The sequence below is a fragment of the Gastrolobium bilobum genome, unplaced genomic scaffold (assembly GCF_033153095.1).
Source record: "Gastrolobium bilobum isolate Gb01-03AN ecotype WA unplaced genomic scaffold, APGP_CSIRO_Gbil_v1 utg13418, whole genome shotgun sequence".
Taxonomy (NCBI): Eukaryota; Viridiplantae; Streptophyta; class Magnoliopsida; order Fabales; family Fabaceae; genus Gastrolobium; species Gastrolobium bilobum.
Window position 1 is genome coordinate 194,931 of NW_026897420.1, and position 22,735 is coordinate 217,665.

The window sequence follows — 22,735 nt, forward strand, 5'->3', positions numbered from 1 at the left end:
TTCTTCTCTTCTCTTCTTTCTTGGCGTCGACTGAAATGGGGGGAAACAAGGGTTTTCTTTTGTTTTATGTCACTTAACTTGGTTAAGTGATATCTAATGGGTATCGGTTCATCTATCTATTCAACTCCATTAATTATCAAACTTTACCCAAAAGTCTGGAATATTATTCTATGAATATTTTCATTTTTATTTTTATATTTTGGGCACTTTTGTCTGTATCTATTTATACCCCTTAATTTTCACTGAGTACACTTTTTAACTCAGAATTGACCCATCTCACTTAATTAAGACTTATACTTAATTTTCCTCACTACTACATGCTTAATTAATTAATCACACTTGATTTACTAATTAATTAAGCTGGACTATTATAAAAACAAACCAACCACAAATTATACACAAGCCTGATGCTCCAGTACGGTCCTCTTTCATTGCTCACCACATCCCCAAAAGAACATATTAACCACGTAACGTGACCATTATATTGGGATGAATCTAAACCGTGCGGTCCACTAGTAGCGGAGATAGCAGGGTGATCATCCCCTCAATTTTATATAACATTTGTTTTAAACTCCATTTATACTTGGAGAAAAGTATTTTAGCATAAGTTTATCTCGTTTATCTCTTCAAGCTCGGCCTTCGAGATTATTAATTCTCATGTACCAAGAAATAATTCAGGGTTCTTTAAATTTATAAATTGAACTGACTCTTAATTATCATGCTACTATGAAAATATTGAAGTGTGACTAGTGGGATAAAGTCTCACATTGACTAGACAAAGACCAAATGAGAATTAGATAAATGCAAAAAGATTTATAAATCTACAGTCTTAAGATTTTGGGTCCTTCGACTCACTTATTATTTGATGCGTCCTTCGCAAAGGGTTTAAGGCTCCCCTATACAATTTTCAAGTTTGGTATCAGAGCCAATGGTTTCCCTGAGCTGGATATAAGCCTCCACAGAAGGTTAGTGTGACTTCAATACTTGAAGTGAAGATACTTTCATAGAAGGAACATGATAGTGGGTCTCACACTTGAGAGGAGGATATTGGAAATATTCAAATATGAGTAATGGTGTGAAGTTCCATATTGACCGGACAAAGACCAACTGAGGACCATGTAAGTGCAAAATGATCCATGAACCTATAATTTTAAGTTGAGATGTGATGTTAATTCAGTTATTATGATTTATCATTTGACTCCCTTGACAACGATTTTGGCTCCTAGTACCATTCTTAACAGTTACCTGCTTGATAGTATGAATTTTATTTTTTTCGTTACCTTTCATTAAATTTTCTGACTCCACCATTATACGTAAGTGTCTCTAGGGTTGTATATATTTAATTACACCAAAAGCGTTATCTTCCTCATCATAGTTGGTCATAAACAACAATGATGTCACTGCTTCTACTTCCTCTCTGCCTAACTCTTCCTCTGCTTCTATTGTTCTTCTTCCACAAACATAGAACCATTAACAATCCACCCCTTCCACCTGGTCCTAGAGGCCTTCCCATAATCGGGAATCTTCATCAACTAGACAATTCTGTTCTTTATCTTCAACTATGGAAACTCTCAAAAATATATGGTCCCTTATTTTCCCTTCAACTCGGTTTAAGGCCAGCTATTATTGTTGTTTCATCACCTAAAATTGCCAGAGAGGTATTCAAAGACAATGACCTTGTGTTTTCTAATCGACCTAAGTTACTTGGCCAACAGAAATTGTTCTGTTATGGGTTAGAAATTGCGTTTTCTCCATACAATGATTGTTGGAGAGAAATAAGAAAAATTTGTGTTGTCCATATCTTTAGCTCAAAGCGTGTCTCATGCTTTTCCTCTATAAGAGAGTTTGAGGTCAAGCAAATGATCAAAAAGATATCAGGGCATGCTTCTTCTTCTATTGTTACAAACTTGAGTGAGTTACTCATTTCTCTTTCAAGCACTATAATATGCTGGATTGCTTTTGGGAGAAGGTATATGTTGGAATAGAAGATTCTATATGTTGTTATGATTTGCTGTGATATGTTGTAACCTGTAGTTTGTTAGGATATGTATAACTGAGTCCTATTGTAATTAGGTGTAGTTACTTATCTTTAGGAAATTATTTTACTATTTGGTAACAGACTGTTTGGTAACAGCCGTAACAGCCTATTCTATTTAAGATACATTGATGTACAGTTTTAAATCAATGCAAATACTATCAATTGATACCATTTATCATGGTATCAGAGCGATCCCTTGTTAAAAAAAAAAAAAAACTTCCGCAACGTGTAGACTCTGAAAACAGTAAGCAGGAGATAGCTTCTGTTGAAGATGGCCAATGAAAACAGCAGCAGGTTGAAGCCATCAGACCCTGGATCACCATTCTATCTGACTGGATCAGATAGCCCAGGGATTCTTTTAACAACCGTTATGCTGAGAGGAGAAGCCAACTACGAGAATTGGGAAAAACTCATGAAAAATGCCCTCAAAGCGAAAAATAAAATAGGATTCATAGATGGATCCGTTAAGAAACCAGAAAAGGCGAAGGCAGAAGAGTGGCGCGCCTGGGAGATGTGCAATTCTATGATCAATGGCTGGATACACAATACCATTGATCAGAAATTACAACTGTTTATTAAATGCTTTGATGAGGTAAAAGACCTCTGGGATGACTTAAAGGAAAGGTATGCTGTGGAGAATTTTACACGACAATACCAGCTCAAGGCCAGTTTGGCCAACATCAGGCAGCAAGGCAGTAGCATTGGAGACTACTATATGCAGTTGAGAGCGGTCTGGGATGAGCTTGCGAGCAGCAAAACTTACAGGTCTTGTACATGTGGAGAAGACTGTGTCTATGCAAAGGAGATCGAAGAAGAAAGAGAACATGATCAGGAAGAAACTCATAGATCTATAACACGCAATCAGAATGCTCGAGCTAATGAAATTGGCTACGCAACGCAGACAGCAGCACCAGTAAAAGACAAGTTTGTTGAACGTCCTCCATGCATTCACTGCGGGAAAACTAATCATGAAGCCTCTCGATGCTGGCAAGCATTTGGCTATCCTGGACGTGGTGGTAGCAGAGGACGAGGACCTGGACGAGGACGTGGACGTTTCGGTGGTGATAGGAGCAGTAACCCACAAGGAGGATTCCATGCAAAGCCATTTGGTGCACATGCAGCTCAAACGGAGGAACCACTAGAGCAAGCAAATGCATTCGCCGTTCTGACACCTGACGTGGTGACACAATTGTTATCATTGGTTGACAACCCGCAACGCTCAAAGGACAAATTAAATCGTAAAGATTCCCATTGTCACTGGCTTATAGATAGTGGTGCATCACGCCACATGACAGGGGTATTGGAATTGCTGGAGAATGTTACAGATGTTGAACCTTTGGCAATCGGTTTACCCAATGGAGCTATTACTTATGCTGTGCAACAAGGATCTGTTTCGTTTACTCCTTCTTTTTCATTATCCAATGTCTTATTTGTGCCAAATTTAAAGTGTAACTTGATATCTGTATCTCAGTTGGTACGACAACATAATGTTGATGTGGTATTCACTAATAATAGTTGTGTTTTGCAGGACCGCAAGCTGAGGACGGAGATTGGATTTGGTGATCACAGGGATGGTGTGTATGTGTTTCGACCAAGCCAAGCAGCAGCTTTAACAGTTCGCTCCAGTGATACGCAAGAACTTTGGCACAAGCGGTTGGGCCATGCATCATCCGAAGCACTTTCTCTGATTCCTTTTTCTAGTAGCATTCGATTTGGCCATGTAAACAATAAGGCATGCGATATTTGTTATCGTGCCAAACAAAATTGATCCTCGTTTCCCATTAGTGATCGAAAGAGTAATAAATTTTTTGATCTTCTTCATTGTGATACATGGGGTCCTTACCGCACTTCCTCTTTCTCTGGTGCTTATTATTTTTTAACGATAGTCGATGACTTCAGTCGTGCTGTTTGGGTTTGTTTGATGGGTGACAAAAGTGAAACTTTTGGTGTGTTACGAAAATTTCTTTTAATGGTGCAAAATCAGTTTAATACAACAGTTAAGAGTATTAGATCAGATAATGGAACTGAATTTACTTCCAACAAGATGATTGAATTATTCACTGCCAATGGTATATTTCATCAGAAATCCTGTGTTCATACGCCGCAACAGAACGGTCGGGTAGAACGGAAGCATAGGCATATTCTAAATGTGTCTCGTGCTCTTTTGTTTCAAGCAAACTTGCCAATCAAATTCTGGGGAGAGGGTGTGATGACAGCAGCTCATATTATTAATAGAACTCCCACAAAGCTTCTCAATGGCAAAACTCCTTATGAGCTTTTGCATGGATCTGTTGCTGATTACAGTCACTTAAGGATATTTGGCTGCCTATGTTATGCGGTGACACAACCAAAACCTACAAACAAATTTAGTCCACGGTCTAGGCGGTGTATGTTTGTTGGTTATCCTCATGGGCAGAAAGGTTGGAGAGTGTATGATCTTAATACTAAGGAATTCTTTGTGTCACGAGATGTCAGTTTCCACGAAGATGAGTTTCCTTTTGTTGCTATAAGTGTGCCTACACCTAGCCCATCATTACCTACATTTATACCAATAGATTCTAATGATTCTGCCAATCCAGTATCTCAATCAACTTCAAATGATTGTGAGGCAGAAGTGCAGTTGGAAGATAGGGGGAGTGTCCATCAGTCTGAAAGGGAGCCGAATGAAGATTCTACATCAAATGCTGATCAAGTGCAAAGGAGTGAGGATCCAGCTCCTGCTCTCGTACAAAGGAATGAAGATTCAGCTCACGAACTTGTGCAAAGAAGTGCAGAATCAGCTCAAAACGATTCTCTTCGTCCAGCACGCACACGAAGGCCTCCGTCCTATTTGAGTAACTACAAATGTAATCTGATTGAGGCACATACATACACTCCCAGTCTCACCTCTTCTAGCTCCACCTCAGGTATACGGTATCCAATTGCCAACTATGTGAATACTAACAATTTTTCTTCAAAACATCGAGTTTTTGTTGCTGCTATTGATGCAGGTAGTGAACCTCGGTCATTTAAAGAAGCAATGACCAATGATGTTTGGCGTAAAGCTATGGCTCAGGAGATACATGCACTAGAAGAAAATAATACGTGGACTATCACTGATTTACCTGCAGGCAAACATGCCCTTCCATGTAAATGGGTATATAAAATTAAATATCATTCCAATGGTAGCATCGAGCGCTACAAAGCAAGGTTGGTAATTGCAGGTAATCATCAAGTTCCAGGAGAAGATTTCCATGAAACTTACGCTCCTGTAGCGAAAATGGTGAGTGTTAGAACTCTACTCTCGGTTGCAGCTGCAAAAGGTTGGTACTTGCACCAAATGGATGTTCATAATGCGTTTCTTAATGGAGAACTGGACGAAGAAGTGTATATGCGCATACCGGCAGGCTTTAATCAAGGACAAGGAAGAAAAGTGTGTCGTTTGCAAAGGTCGTTATATGGCTTACGACAATCTCCCAGGAATTGGTTTGCAAAGTTGAGTTCCTCACTTATTAAATATGGTTTTGTTCAATCCGAAGCAGATCACACTTTGTTCACTTTGAAGTGTGGTTCTACCTTCTTGACCATACTAGTCTATGTTGATGATTTGGTGTTGGCAGGCAATGATTCCCAAGCATGTCAAGAGGTTAAGATTTATCTTAACAAGTGTTTTAAAATTAAAGATTTGGGTCACTTGAAATATTTTTTGGGCATCGAGGTTGCCCGTAGCAATGAGGGTATCTTCTTGTGCCAACGAAAATATGCATTAGATATCCTCAAAGAAACAGGTTTGTTGGATTGTAAACCGGTTCAGTTTCCAATTGAACAGAATCATCGCTTAGCTCTGGCAGATGGACCTGACTATGATGATCCAGGTCGCTATAGAAGAATTGTCGGCAAGCTAGTGTACCTTACAATCACTCGTCCTGATTTGAGTTATGTAGTGCACACTCTTTCACAGTTCATGCAAGCTCCAAAGGAAGCACATTATGAGGCTGCCATTCGGGTACTAAGATACATCAAAATGAATCCTGGCCAAGGTATCCTCATTTCTTCCAAAAGTGATCTCAAAATTCATGCTTTCTGTGATTCAGATTGGGCCAGCTGCCCTTTAACTCGCCGGTCAGTTTCTGGGTTCTTCATTATGCTTGGAACCTCACCTGTTTCTTGGAAAACAAAGAAGCAACTCACTGTCTCACGCTCCTCAGCAGAGGCTGAGTACCGCTCCATGGCTGCAGCGACAGCAGAATTGATATGGTTGAAGTCTTTTCTTGCTTCACTCGATGTTATCCATGATGATCCTATGGAATTATGTTGTGATAATCAAGCCGCTATACATATCGCGGCAAATCCTGTGTTCCATGAGCGAACTAAACACATTGAAATTGATTGCCATTTTGTCCGGGAAAGGTTGGTTTCTAAGACGATTCGAACTACTTTTGTTCGTTCTCATTTGCAACTCGCAGACATTTTCACCAAAGCACTTGGTCGTGTTCCATTTCTTGTCGTTCTTTCCAAGTTAGGCATTTCATGTCTTCATGCTCCAACTTGAGGGGGAGTGTTGGAATAGAAGATTCTATATGTTGTTATGATTTGCTGTGATATGTTGTAACCTGTAGTTTGTTAGGATATGTATAACTGAGTCCTATTGTAATTAGGTGTAGTTACTTATCTTTAGGAAGTTGTTTTACTATTTGGTAACAGACTGTTTGGTAACAGCCGTAACAGCCTATTCTATTTAAGATACATTGATGTACAGCTTTAAATCAATGGAAATACTATCAATTGATACCATTTATCAGTATATATGTGGATGAAGGAACTGAAACAAAAAGGTTCCATGAGATGTTCAATGAGCTTCAAGCTATGTTAACCGCATTCTTTGTTTCAGATTATATTCCATTTATGGGTTGGATTGATAAAGTCATAGGTCTAAATGCACGTCTGGAACGAATTTTCAATGAGTTTGATAAATTCTACCAAGTGGTTATTGATGAACACTTGGATCCGAATAGACAGCACGTGGAGGAAAAGGATAGTGGATGTTTTACTTCAACTGAAGAAACAGCGTTCCTTTTCAATTGATATTACTTACGATCACATCAAAGGGGTCCTCATGGTATGTGTCTAAATTCAATTTTTTTTTCTTTCCTTAAATTATTATATAGATGAAAGAACTTTTCTCTAGTAGTCAATTATTACATAGATGTTAATTATTAAAACACTAGAATAATCATTCTTTCTAAGCGTTTAGTGGGTATGTAAAGGTAGAGCAATTCTTTGTTTATTTAGTTGGTACAAAGAGCAATGCTCTTTATATAAGACACTTTCGATCTCCATCCAAAGGCTTTTTAACCATTTTGATGTAGAATCCAAGAAATTTCACTGGTTTAATCCTTTTTGGCAGACTATTTATGAATATAATATGAATAAAACGCGTACGAGAAAAATGTGCATTGAAGTGCGTATCACCTTATGTGCGACTTAAACGCACATATCCAAATATTTGCATTCTATTTGGCGCTAATTTTTATACAAACTGCACATGAGGTGATATACAACTTAAACGCGCACACTCCTCGAACATGTTTCACTCATGTTAGATTATTAAATAACTTGCAAAAAAAAAATGAAATGTCTTGCATTTTGCATCACTTGCCAAAAAGCCCTAATTAAAGCTCGTTTCTATTGTAATTAATCCACTATATTTTAGTAGCTTGGGAAACAAATCAATCCCATCAAGGAAGGACAAGACTTCAACTTTGGTTGTTTCCTGGTCTTTTTATTATTTGATATATTTTTATTAATAATTACAAAGTGTTACTTTATTATTTCTTGTTTTCAAGAATATGTAAATAGTTAAAGCACTTATTCTTTTTTTTTTTTTTTTTTTTAAGTAATTAAAGCACTTATTCTTACCATCTGTTTTACAAAATATTAAAAATAGGAAACAAAAATGAGAACAAGTGATATTATTATAATTATTTAATTACTAATAAAAACATGTCAACAGAAAATGAGAATAAAATCAAACCAAAATTATTTTATTATTCTTACAAACTAATTTTCGCAATTGAGCTTTCTATTGGATGCAAATCTATAATGTGCTGCAGCTGATATTGTTACCTTAAAAAGGCCTATAAAGGGTGGTTTTCTTGATATACAGGACCTGCTTATAGCAGCAACGGATACCACTACAGCCACATCAGTTTGGGCTATGACGGCCCTCGTTAAAAGCCCAGGAGTAATGAAGAGAGTTCAAGAAGAAATTAGGAACTTGGGAGGTAAAAAAGATTTCTTAGATGAAGATGATATTCAAAAGTTTTCCTATTTGAAGGCAGTGATAAAAGAGACATTGAGATTACACCTACCAACCCCACTACTTAAGCCAAGAGAATCAAGTAAAAAATGCATTATAGATGGCTATCAAATTCCAGCCAAGACAATAGTGTATGTGAATGCTTGGGCTATTCATAGAGACCCTGAGGCTTGGAAGGACCCAGAAGAGTTTTATCCTGAGAGATTCTTAGACAGTGCTATAGATTTTAGGGGTCAAGATTTTGAAGTAATTCCTTTTGGAGCAGGTCGCAGAATTTGCCCAGGTTTGCCTACAGGGGTTGCTACGTTGGAACTTATCCCAGCTAATCTTCTTAATTCCTTTGATTGGGAATTGCCACAAGGGTTGGTAAAGGACACTACAAGAAAATGGCGATACAGAGTCGGTGTCTTTGTGTCCGTTTTACAAACTGACCTTAAATCGAGCGCTTAACAGCTCCCCTACTTAAAGTTTTCTTTCTCTCGAAGCTAAGTATTTTTAAACTAATCGATGAGGACAAGGACATGCGCTTAACAGAGTCGGTATCTTTTTTTTTTTTTTTTCCTTTTTCACAACACAAACTCATTTTCTTTTTTCTCTTTCTCTATTTCTGAATGGCCATTTCTTTCTCTATGTATTATATGCTTTACAACTCTCTACTTCTACTTTATTTCTTTTGGAATTACATCATCTGATGATTTCTATAGCCAGAGGAACAAGGATATGATATCGTGTTTTGAGAAGACATGGATAATTTTTTCACTTGAACAACGCTAGCCTGATATATTAATTTTTTTTTATTTTTTTTGATAAGCAGCCTGATATTTTTGTTAGTGAACGCAATTATGCCCCATACATTTTGGATGGAAGATGGACCTAACTTTGATTATAATTTGGCACTGTTAGATGTTTTAAGTGAGTCCTTGGTGACGACGCGAATGTCTATTTTCAGTTAAAGTAGTCAAATTTATTTGGTCAAATGTAGAGTGCAAGCATTAATCTGGTTGCGCTAGTAGCAATACTAGACTACTGAAGTCATTGAACCTGATTTTCATTAAAAAGCAAAAAACCACCCTCTTTGGACATAATTTAAGTGGTTAAAAATAGTCATTTTAACTTTTTTTAAATAAAAAATTTATCTTGTTTATTTTATCTTAAAATTTAGCTTTTTTGGGTTCAAAACGTTTACCAAATTTAACTATAGTACTATCCCGCTGATAAGACTCATTAGAGCATAATACATTTGCTGTCATGTTTCCTGAGGAGTGAGAAAAAAAATAAAATTAATATTATATTTATGTTAAGGAACATGCTTTTTTTCTTCGTGAAGTGAACCATGCTCAAGAAATAAGGAAGAGACTTCTCCTTAACCTGATGCTTTCTGAAAATCCAGGTGGGTATTTCATATAACATCACAGTTTAAGTCTTCTCATTGTAGTTTTGTCATTTTGACAGAAACTAAACTTGGGCAATGCAACAATGCTTTGTGTCATTCACATAATCTGTTTTCTGAGTTGTCTTTTTTTGCCCTTTATCCCTTCATCTGAAAAAGAGCATGAGATTTCTTTCTCTTTTAGTATTTTTCTTCTCCAGGAGCCATTTAAAGTTGTTCTACATGGTTTATTTTTTTAATTTGTTCGCCTAGTTTCTATCATTCAGTAGTCATTTTCTTGCTGAAGCCTAAGGCTTAAAACGTTTCCATGTAACAGGCATATCAGAAGAAGAAAAGAAACGCCTTTTACACTGTGTAGTTATTGGAGGTGGACCTACAGGAGTGGAATTTAGTGGTGAATTGAGTGATTTCATCATGAGTGATGTTCATGAGCGCTATACTCACATTAAAGATTACAATCACATCACAATCATTGAGGTACCTGGTTGAATTTTGTTCTATAGGGTGGATTTCTCGCAGCTAATGCCTAGGGACACCTTGCAGATTGGTGAAATGGGCGAGAGAAATGTGGAAGATTCCAAGAGATTGAAGGGTATTGAAGCATCACCCTTACAACCACGAAAAAGGTATCCAGCTAGCTTGCCTTTACTTGTGTGTTCAATATTTGATAGTTATTTAATACTTTATTTCTTAAGTATTAGGATAGTTATTAAGAGGAATGAGCAAAACTCTTTGGAGAATCGTATATAAGTGTGTTCAATATTGAAAATAAACTTATGAAGTTTATGATGGCTAAACAATATTTGAGTTTTCTAGGTTATATTCTTTACTTGCTCTTTATATTTGAGTTACTTGCTCTTTATATTCTTTACTTTTCTAGATTTATGCATATATTTTTTTTGTCTCAAACATACTTTTTTATTTACTCTGTTTTTTTGTAACTGAGTGTATTTTTCCTTTTCTTTTTGTTGTTTGTATATGGGTGTGTGTTAAAGTGGTTAATGAGTGGAACAACGAAAGAAATCCTAAACAACTTGAGTTGGCAACAGCATTGGAAAATTGCCGTGGGGATTGCAAAAGCACTAAAATTCTTGCATTTTATAAATAATTATAAATGAATAATTATATATTATTCATAAATTGTCCCTTTTTACATTTTCCCTTTCCTGTTACTTATTTTTCCTACTTTGTTCTCATTAATGATCGCCTCTCCTAAGGGTTCTCTCTTTTTTCTCTTTCTCTTTCTCTTTCAGATCCTACTTATGTTGTTGCACCTGTTTTACAGTCTCGCTCTGGTCGGCAAGATTTGAAAAAACTGTTTGAAGGTTCATTTCTTTTCTCCTATAGCTGAATATTAGAATCAAGTCATATCTATACTTATGTGTAAACATTCTAGAGGAGTGAGTTATAATTCTTCACAAACAGAATTATATCATTCTAGAAGATTTGGGGCTAATTTTGAGTTATCAATTTACTAATGATGTTGGGTTTGATCATGTGAATGTCTTGGAATACCATCAATTGCCATTTGGTTCAGAAAATTAAATCAAGATTGTTTATAAGCTAAAAATAGTAATTTCTGAAAAAAAAGATTTTAAAAATAAATTATATCATAAAAGCCTTTTTTGAATGCTTAAACAAAAAATTCAACACCAATTTCTATTTCTGACATTAATTAGTTGGTTGTAAAGATATTTAAAAATGGTTCAGAAGTTAAAAATCTTACTTGTGATGTCTTAATCTCATACATTGTCTATTTTCGGTGTGCAGCCTGGTATGAGAAACGGCAAATGAGAAAAATCTATTCCCCACTTCTGGAAGGACTGCTGGCACTCTACCTAGGTTTCGAGTGGATCCAGGTAATTTAACTTCACAATTTATTTATTTTTTAAAATTATTTGGTAGTTTGTCTAAGATTTCAAAGGATGTGTTTTTGTTTGGAATGTGACAGACAAATAATATTCTTGCCCCCATTATCACGCATGGCATATACTCTACCGTTATCTTGGGACATGGCCTTTGGAAGATACATGACCACCGCCGTAGACTACGTCAAAGAATCCAACAGCTGAAATTAGAAGAAAAAGACTCCAATTAGATCTTGAAATGCCCACCATGACTTTTTTTGGTGCCAACATTGTATATGCATTAGAGTTGTTAATTATGTAAATAGAAGACATGTTTACTTATGTTAGTTATATGAGGTCTCGTACATACACAATACTGGGGTTTTGATTATAGAATTGTGAAACCAAGAGTTGTTTAAGTGTTTTCTAATAAAGTGGGATATCCAAAAGTGGGGTTGATTTAATGTTTGCGTATATGTTGTTCCATACTTCCATTTACAATCTTGGATATATTCATTGAAACCACCAAAAATTTAATTTAAAAAAAATGAATTACATGATTTAGCGGCGGTTCAAAACCGTCGCTATAAATAAAAATTATTAATTTTTTCTAATAATCTCTGGCGGTTTGTATATATCTTGCGTCGGTTTATTTTTTCGCTTCGGTTATTCCGACGGTTACTCTAAACCGACGCTAAAATTTTTAACGTCGCCAGTTTCTAGGTCCGTTTTCAAAAGGCCACAGAATTTTTTAGTGGCGGTTTGAACCGCCACTAAATCTAAAACAAACCGCCACTAAATACCGCTTTTGGTGTAGTGGGAAGACATAGATACTGAAGTGTTGCCAGGAATTACCCAACACAAGAAGAATTCTCTTTGCCTTTCTGCCAAGTGCCAGATGGATAATTAATGTTTGGTTTATATAGATTCAAAATGTTGATTTTGTTGAAAGTACTTTGTCAATATGAGTTACATTTGTAAGAAATCATGTTAAAAATTTTCTGTTGATAAAAACAAGGCTAAAATGCACCAAATTTCTCTTTATTTATTTATTTATTAATTTTGGCTACACATCTTTCCATTTATTTGATTCGAACATGAAATGAATGAATAATTTATAGTAGAAATTGAAACCTCAAATTATATTAATTGGACTAATAACACCACTTGTCTAGCTGACATTTAAGTTTATAATAGAATTAGCCACATGCCACGCTGCTAAAATACACGTGACCACTTGAAAAACTTTTCTGTAGTGAAATCTCCATGTTCAACCCTTGGTTTTGCAGTGGAAGATATTCTTTCTTGCTTTGGTAAAGGTTGTAGTGTTCTTGAGTTCGACATAATTGAAGCACTGCCTTCAAAAACTGTGATGTAAGTGCTATGATTGTTTTAAACTCTTCAATGGCCACACTCTTCAAGTGCCACTTCAGGAACAGTGACCAAAATGTCACTGTTCACCAAGTTTTTTACCTAAATGCCACGCGAACAATGTTATTTCCCATTCTGCCACGGGAGCAAGTTCGCTACCCGGTGTAGCGAACTCGGTTTGCTGACGTGTCACGTTTCTAGTGGACTCCAAGTTCGCTACACATGGAAGCGAACTTGGTTTTAACTTGGTACTTGTTATCCACTAGAAATGTGACACGACAGAAAACTGAGTTCGCTACACCGGATAGCGAACTTGCCCCCGTGGCATATTGGGAAATAATATTGTTCGCGTGGCATTTAGGTAAAAAACTTGGTGAACAGTGGCATTTTGGACGGTGTTCTGCCACTTCACCACTCAAAGACTTTGTTCACGGAAAGGTGGGGGATGCCCCCAACATGTTGTAGCATAAACGAAAAACTCACAGATGCTATAGTTCCATTTGAATGAGCTTTCTTCGTTTAATCTTGAAAAGGATTTCGAGTCAGTTGAAATCTAGTTGGTATGTTAGCATTATGTTTAGGTCTATGAGTAGTGGCTTGTTATATATATATATATATATATATATATATATATATATATATATATATATATATATATATATATATATATATATATATAGGGGTAAACATTTCTACAACCATTTTATATACAGCTACCATTTATAATTATGTTATTCCAAGAGACATAGTTATAACATTAAAGTTGCTTTTTTTCTCTCTCCTTAGTTACTTTTCAGAACTTGTTTGCTGACGTGGAGAGAGAAAAAAAAATAACTTTAATATTATAATTATGTTCTTCAGGGAGAACATAGTTATAAATGATAGCCGTAGATAACCTTATCTAAAGTGACTGTTGAAATATTTTTTCCATATATATATAAGTGTAGGCGGAACCTACAGAACAAGCTTGAATAAGTTATGGTTGATCAAAAGTCAAACTACTCTTCGCACAGTGAAAATCTCAGCTGGTGTCTCTTTTTATCTTCTTGTTGCTTACTGTAACACCCCGTATATATCCGGTAATGTTATCATAATATCGTATTAAGTTGCGCTTAATTAAAATGTGGAATTACTTTTTATTTTCAATTATGATGCCATTAACATTACCAACTTGCTTAATAATCAATTAATAAAACATCGCCTGTATGTAATTCCAATAAAACAGCTAACTGAAATACCTCATAACATAGATAATATAATTGTGGCTCTAGTCACGGAATTACAACAATGTAGACCGAACCATCTAACAGTTTATACAACTCCAAACTACAAGTACTAACAGAAAGTGTCATGGACAATCCTCATGCTCACTCAAATAAGGCAACATGCCCAACATCAGTCTCGACAACATCATGTCATAAATAGCGGAAAACATAAATAGAATCCAAGTCCAGTCATGCTAACAAATAAGCAGAAACAACAAAATCAGCTAAGCTCCGACCTCCCGCCGCCTGAGGCATCAGTACCCATACTACCTGATCCTGGAATAAGCATTCCCCAAACGTGGGGTAAGATCTCTAATCTAGAAATCTCAGTAAGTCAGTGAGTCCTCAAGGATCTTCCACCCCAAGCTCACTTACATGTGCAATATAAGTTCAAAAGCAGTTTATCATTTATTATTTCAAAAACAATGCAATGCAGCAGATAATCATGTCATGTGTGTCAATACTAATCTACTGGCCAGAGACAGTGCAGGTATACGTCTATCACCTGCACACCGTGCAAGTACCACTTGCATTCACCCCGGTACACCATCTTGTATGGCGCTACATACTCAGGCTTCCCGTCAAGATGAAACAACACATGCATATTAAAAGCCATTACATGTAAAGTTCAATCAACATATCAAATATCCAAAAGCATGTACACAGCATGCATAAACCATACCCCCATGGGACATGGTGGAACCACAACATGGCTAAACCGAGGACACGAAAGCTTTCCTTGCAAGCTAACTCCAAAAGCCAAGAGTCCACAGCTCAAAGTCCAAACACAGCAGATTCACAATCTGTTATGGACCAATACTATATCAATAATAATGCAACACAAGCATATAACTTAAAGACAACGCCTCTCCTTACGTTTTACGTCTTAAGGCTCCATACCAAGCCATAAATCCTTAATCACTTGATTCTGACTTAATTTAATTAAAACAGAAGTTCAACTTCATCAATCTAGGGTCCACAAACCCCCAATAGCCTACTGTCCTCACAGCACAGCTACTGTTCTTCGAAATCCCAGAATATCCGGATATTCCTCGGGACCATATCCGGATACACAATATCTGGATATCTCACTGGACATATCCGGATATCCTGAATCCCATATCCGGATATCTATTATCCGGATACTCAAAACCCATATCCGGATATCATATATCCGGATATTCATCGGGCACATATCCGGATATTTCACGACAGAATGCAGAAAATGCATTTCGTGAAGATATCCTTCCAAGGTTGGGTTTTTAACGATTTACAGCACCTAAACATGCATTTCTAGGTGTGTTCAACATTACTCAACAACAAGTTATCATCTTTAAGCCTTAACATGCATCAAGCTTTCATTTTTAAGTTCAAAGACTCAAGACCAAAGGTGACAAGGCTTACCAAAGCTCAAAACAGAGGTTGGAGGTGTTCTTGGAGCTCACAATCAGCTCCCAAGGTGCTGACTTCAAGGGTGTACGAAAATACCACCCAAGCAAGGATCTTTCTTCACAAAGGAAGCTCCTTAAAGCCTCACAAGCCAAGCACAACACTCCTCAACAAGAATGCCACCAAACCAGAAAACACCTCAGCTCCCACAGCCACCACAACTCAGAAAAGGTGCTCACCTTTCACTCACAAGGATGATTCCCACTCACCCAAGGTGTTTTAGTGAAGAAAAGGGGAAGAAAGGCTACAAGAGAGGTTACACAAAGGTGGAGAAGGCCAAGGCAGCAGCCACCAGCTCCAAACTCACGTAGAGAATGTAATATGGCCTAGGGTTTAGTGCCCACTAAGGCTTATATAGCTCACTTAAAGATTAACACACAGTATTAACTTTAATTGCTACGCTTAGCATTTTAATCCCAAACTTTGGATTATGAAACTACATAATTTACTAAGATTTATCATATTTTTCTTATAATTTTCTGAGCACTTTTCCTGTACGCGCTTTTCCAAGCCAGTACCGGTTTCCAGCACCAGTTCTCATTATCTGGACTTGAAACTCGTTTTACAAGTCCTACATATTATTCTAGTAATTATCAAGCACCTACATTAATTTTTCGGGATACTTTTTCGGTACGCATTTATACCGACTAGCAGAACCGGTATCTGCACTTTTCTTCCGAAAAGCGACTTTCAGCATTCTTAATCACTTATTACGATTATTAAGCCTCATAAATAATTATTAAGGTCAATTATGGAATCATTTCCCATTTTCTCGTAATTTATTAATTAAATACCTTAATTAACAGTGCGGGTTCTTACACTTACCTACTGTTAGCTTTTTGTGTGAATTGAATGATTCACTGCCTTTTACTCTGTAGTTATTTTTCAGTTAGGACTCTTAACTAGGGGTGTTCATCAACTGATCCAAACTGATTTAAACCGCGGTGAGCGAACCAAAAATCGATAACCGAATAAACCGAAAGCCGAAAAAAGTCCACAAATTTTAATTGGATTGGATCGGTTTTCGGATTGATAGATGAAAACCGATCCAATCCAAACCGATATAATATATTAATTTTCCTCTACCTACTTGGGTCTTTCCCTAATCATAGCCCAAAAATTTCTAAACCCAAGACCCATTAACACATCAACTAAACCCAAGAAAAAATCTAGTCACATCTCATCAACAAAACTTCATCTATGTAGAGCTTCATATCTCATTGTCCAAAAAAAACTATATTATCGTTTACTAATACTTTTGTATTTAAAATAAAATAAAATTACAAAGCAAATATATACAAAAGATGTTATTTGCACAATATTGAGAATGCAAAAACGAGAAAGAGCTTGGCTCATGATTTCATTGAATGAATTGAAAATGTACAATTGGTCCTTTATATATGTGTGTATACATTAACCTGATCTTAATCAACTAATAGAATAAAAGCGGGAAAATACAAATCTAACAGAAATCTACAAATCTAACAGAAATCCAACTAAATTCTAACTACCATCAATTATTTCGTATCTGTCATGATTTGTAGCTGCATAATACATCTCAGCAACTGCACCCTTTCTATCCATGTCAGCAACTCCACTTCGTTTGTCAACTTTATCAGATACTATAGCCACGTCATCTCCTTCTTCTTCCTTCTTCTGTAACACACAATAATCATGAAACAAATTTTAGAATTTTTAAAAAATTGAAACCCGATCCAATCCAAACCGAAAAAAATTGTATTGGATCGGATCAGATTTAAAAGAAATTCAAACCGAATGGATGATTACATGATCAAACCGAAGAGATTGGATCAGATGATTTTTACTTCCAAAACCAATCCAATCCAGACCGCGAACACCCCTACTCTTAACTTTCTTTTGAGTTCAATCATCTTGTGTATTTAGTATTTAGTGTTGTGAATTGTAGTAAAGTTCACATTGGTTATAAATTGACTAAGTAAGGACCATATAACTAGAATGACTCGTGAATCTAACACATTAAGATTTTAGATTTTAATAGAAGTTATGAATCCATTTATTATGATAGATTGTCGCTTATCCTATTTGATAATAATTCTTCTCTACCATGGACTCCCCGATTATCCAACATTGGTATTTGAATATGGTGGTTAATGTTTGGGTTTGATAGTCCAGCCAAATCATGATGTGCAATCAAGGACTTGAAGAGTATAATCAAGCCTTAAAGTAAACTCATGTCATGCTAGCCAAGGACTTGATGAGTATATTGAAGCTTTGGTATAATCCAATAAATACTCGAAGAAGCTTTTCTTTGAGAGAAAGCAATTGTGGACTTAGGACTCCACATAAGGAAAACAAATATAGAGAATACAGTAAACTAGTGAATTAATGAACAGGGATTATTTCAATTTAACTAGTGGAATTTGGTAGGGAAGATTTTGTTGCCTTATGGTGATCTTCCCTAGATGATTTATAAATAAAAAAAATCTGAAGAACCTTTGTATTAGGTATTGACAAAAAGTGACTTGATTGCCATAATAGTACTATTTACCATCACTGAGTTTCAGGGATTCTAAGTCCTCCTTTAAACAAATAAAAGTAAATCTCCCATGATTAATCAAGCAGTTTTATTTTAGTGTTGTTGAGCTGTATAGTATCCGTGATTAATTTGATTTTGATTGTGTTAGCAATTATAGGAATTAATTGTAAATAGAATTGATTGACGAGAGACATCAATTCTCTGAGTAATTAATTTGATTCTGATTGTGTTAGCAATTATAGGAATTAATTGTAAATAGAATTGATTGATGGGAGACATCAATTCTATGATTTTAACTTTATTTTTTAGAGTGATTAGTGGCTTGATTGAAGCCCAAAATTTGTATATATAATTACCTATGTACAAAGGAAGAAATATACAGATTCCATTGTTTAACATGGTATCAGATTTTTTCCAGAGAAAAGACTTTGTACATCTATTTCTCACATAGTGATCATATCCCATATTCTGTAAAACCCCAAATTCCTAATTTTTCCTTGACAACATGGAAAACATTGAACCTGTAACCCCTACCCCTGCCCCTATCACAAATTTCTCACCCCAGAATATAATCATCCAACAAGACAATTCATCCCTCCTTGTGTTTGTTATTCTGGATGAATCGAATTATCCTTTATGGTCTCAACTTATGGATATGCGTATTGGCGCTCGTAACAAAGCTGGTTATCTCACTGGTGTTGCGAAGAAACCGAAAGCTGATGATCCTGCATATGATGTGTGGATTACTGAAAACAAACGGGTCAAGAGCTGGCTCATTGACTCTATGACCCCCATCCTTTTACATCGTTTCATCCGACTCGAAACAGCCAAAGAAATCTGGGATGCCTTATCCAAAACCTTTTATGATGGCTCCGACGAGACTCACCTATTTGAACTGAACCAAAGATTGTTTTCCACCAAGCAACAAGGACGTCCTCTGCCCGTTTATTTTAATAAACTTGTGTCTATTTTTCAGGAAATCGATCATCGTTCCTCTTCTCAGGTTGACACTGTTAATGATGTCCTTCAAATGCAGTCTGCCATGTCTCGCCTTCGCGTGCACATCTTTCTTAGTGGCCTTGACTCAGAATTTGATCAAGTACGTGGAGAGATCCTGCGTAAAGATCCCAAATTGAACCTTAAAAGTGCCTATGCATATGTTCGGCGGGAGTTTCAATAGAAACAAACCATGAGTACCACCTACTCTGTTCCTGAACATTCAGCCCTTCTCACTCAACCACCACGCCAAGGACCAACCTTTGCACCTGGCAAGCCTCGCAGGGACTCCTCTTCTGGAAAATCCAACACCTTCATTTGCTCTCACTGCGGTGAATCTGGCCATTCTAAGCAATGATGCTTTGAAGTGATTGGCTACCCTGAATGGTGGGACTTCACCAAACGTCCCCGAAAAAAGCTTCATGTTAAGTCTATGCTTGCTTCTCTTGTCGAAGACGCACCTTCTCCTATTGCTAATGTTTCCCAATCAGGTATTATTGGTAAAACTCTTGCCTTTTCTGCAAATTCCAGGAACAATACTTGGATAATCGATACCGGTGCCTCAGATCATATGATTTCAGATTCGAATAACTTGTATTCCTTATCCTCTTCTTCTCAATCTATCATACATACTGCTAATGGTAGCACATCTGTTATTACGGGGGAAGGGTCTATTATCTTATCTGACCATATTAAACTTGATTCAGTTCTGATTGTTCCATCTCTTGATTATAATTTGTTGTCTGTTGGTCAACTTACCACTGCACTTAACTGCACTGTCACTTTTTGGCCTACATTTTGTGTTTTTCAGGACATTCCCACTCGGATGGTTCTTGGTTATGGTGTTAAACGAGGCAAGCTTTATTACTTCGAGATCACCAATGGTGGAATGAATAAGTTGGGCAAGGCATGTTACACCAGCAGTGAAGATAAGGCTCGAGCAACCATATGGCTTTGGCATGGGCGTTTAGGACATCTTTCCTTTAGTTACCTTAAGAAATTGCAACCACATTTGTTTTCAACTTTGAATTCCTATGATTTCCATTGTAGTACTTGTGAATTGGCTAAAAGTCATTGTGTTCCTTATTTTCCAAGTAGTAATAAAAGTTATATTCCTTTTGAAGTTATTCATTCGGATGTATGGAGCCCTGCCAAGGTCCCTTCTTTCTCTAAGGCATGTTATGTTACTTTTATTGATGAATGCACCAGGATGACTTGGGTAAGCTTATTAAAGAAAAAAGGAGATGTTTTTATGGCCTTGAAACACTTCCTTAGCATGGTTAGCACCCAATATCAGTGCCAAATTCGTGTTTTACAATCTGATAATGGCATGGAATATCTTGATAGGAATTTTATTGATTTTCTTAGTCACAATGGCATAAGGCATCAAACTTCCTGCACTTACACTCCACAACAGAATGACTTAGCTGAGATGAAGAACCGACAAATTATGGAAGTAGTTCGGGCATCCCTATTTGGCATGAATATGCCTCGAACTTATTGGGGAGAGGCTGTGAAATCAGCTGCATACTTGATTAATCGTACTCCCTCTCGGGTCTTGGCTTTTCAAACTCCTCAACAGAAGTTGCAGTCTTTTTTTTCTATCCCTCATATTCCAAACTTGGAGCCTAGGGTCTTTGGTTGCACCGTGTATGTTCATATCCCCAAACCTCTACGCACCAAGTTAGATCCTTGTGCCAAGAAGTGTGTATTCGTGGGTTACTCAGATCTTCAAAAAGGATACCGGTGTTATGATCCCATCCTTCTCAAAATGCAAATTACTCTTGAAGCATCTTTTCAAGAATCTGAGCCTTATTACTCAGGGGGAGCCTCTGAGACTTCTCCTCAGGGGGAGAGCTATAGTGGACTAGAAGTCTTCTTTGATGGATGGAATTCAACAAAGAGCAACTCTTTCCCAATAACTGAAAATGCTTTAGCCCTTGATGAACTTCCACCTGCTATCACTACCCTTGATCATGCCCCTGCTGATATGGTGCATACTCCATCTACTGAACTTCCAATTTTAACACCCATAACAGAAGAATCATCTAGGGATGTCACTGATACCTCACCCGAGGAAAATACTGAGGTACCTTCTTTCTCAACTCCATTTAATTTACCTGAAATACATATTCCTACTGAAAATATCTTAGATCCTCCACATATTAATATTAGGTGTTCCTTGAGACCTAACAAAGGTGTGCCAAAAAATCAAAATGAACCAGACCCAAAAGCAAATGTTAAATATCCAATTAGTAGCTATGTATCCACTCATAGGCTATCTGAATCATATGCTTTGACGGTTAATCAATTGTCTAGTGTATCTGTTCCTAACAATTTGCAGGAGGCCTTACATGATCCAAGGTGGAAGAAAGCAATGAATGAGGAAATGGAAGCATTACGAAAGAACTCAACATGGGAGTTGGTTCCCTTGCCAAATGGAAAGAAAACCATAGGGTGCAAATGTGTGTTCACAGTTAAACTAAAAGCAGATGGAAGCATTGATAGGTACAAAGCTAGACTGGTGCAAAAGGATACACACAGAAGTACGGAGTAGATTGTCAAGACACTTTTGCCCCGGTTGCCAAACTTAATACTATTTGAATCCTTCTGTCTATTGCTGCAAACAGAGATTGGCCCCTAAAACAATTTGATGTTAAAAATGCCTTTCTAAATGGAGATCTTGAAGAGGAGGTCTATATAGAGATACCATCAGGTGTCAAGAGGATCTCTATGGGAAAGAATGAAGTTTGCAAATTGAAGAAAGCTTTATATGGGCTCAAACAATCACCTCGAGCCTGGTTTGGAAGATTTTCTTAAGCCATGAAGAACTTTGGGTATAACCAAAGTAATGCAGATCATACTCTCTTCATAAAGAACAAAGATGGAAAGGTAACAACATTGATTGTGTATGTTGATGATATGGTTTTGACTGGTGATGATCCATGCGAAATGAAGTTATTACAAAAGTATCTAGAACCTGGATTTGATATGAAAGATTTGGGACAACTCAAATACTTCTTAGGCATCGAGATTGCTCGATCTAAACAGGGAATCTTTCTCTCTCAAAGAAAATATATACTGGATCTTCTTGCTGATACAGGATTGCCTGCATGCAAACCAGTGGAAACACCTATAGAGATGAACCAAACACTTGGTATCTTCCCTAATCAAGTCCCAACCGATATTGGCAGGTATCAAAGGTTAGTTGGTAGACTAATTTATTCATCGCACACTAGGCTAGATATAGCTTATGCCGTAAGTGTTGTGAGTCGCTTCATGCATGCTCCTAGTGTGGACCATATGAATGTTGTATATCGAATTCTTAGGTACCTAAAGGGTGCCCCCGGCTGAGGTTTGTTGTTCTCAAAAAATAATACTTCTTGCATTGAGGGATATACAGATTTTGATTGGGCTGGAGATCAAACCACCAGGATATCTACTTATGGTTATTTCACATTTGTGGAAGGCAACTTGGTAACTTGAAAAAGTAAAAAACAAAAGGTTGTAGCAAGGTCAAGTGCAGAAGCTGAATTTCGAGGTATGGCTCATGGTGTGTGTGA

At 36.8% G+C, this 22,735-nt stretch overlaps 1 protein-coding gene and 1 pseudogene across 1 annotated transcript; both read left to right on the forward strand.

Moving 5' to 3' along the window:
• The first annotated feature begins 1,394 nt into the window (after nt 1-1,394).
• LOC133306781 (5-OH-xanthotoxin synthase-like) lies at nt 1,395-12,483 on the forward strand (annotated as a pseudogene).
• Nucleotides 12,484-21,995: 9,512 nt separating this feature from the next.
• LOC133306782 (uncharacterized mitochondrial protein AtMg00810-like) lies at nt 21,996-22,526 on the forward strand. The gene has a single exon (XM_061507161.1). It carries the CDS (start codon nt 21,996-21,998, stop codon nt 22,524-22,526), a length of 531 nt encoding a protein of 176 aa, XP_061363145.1.
• The last annotated feature ends 209 nt before the right edge of the window (nt 22,527-22,735 follow it).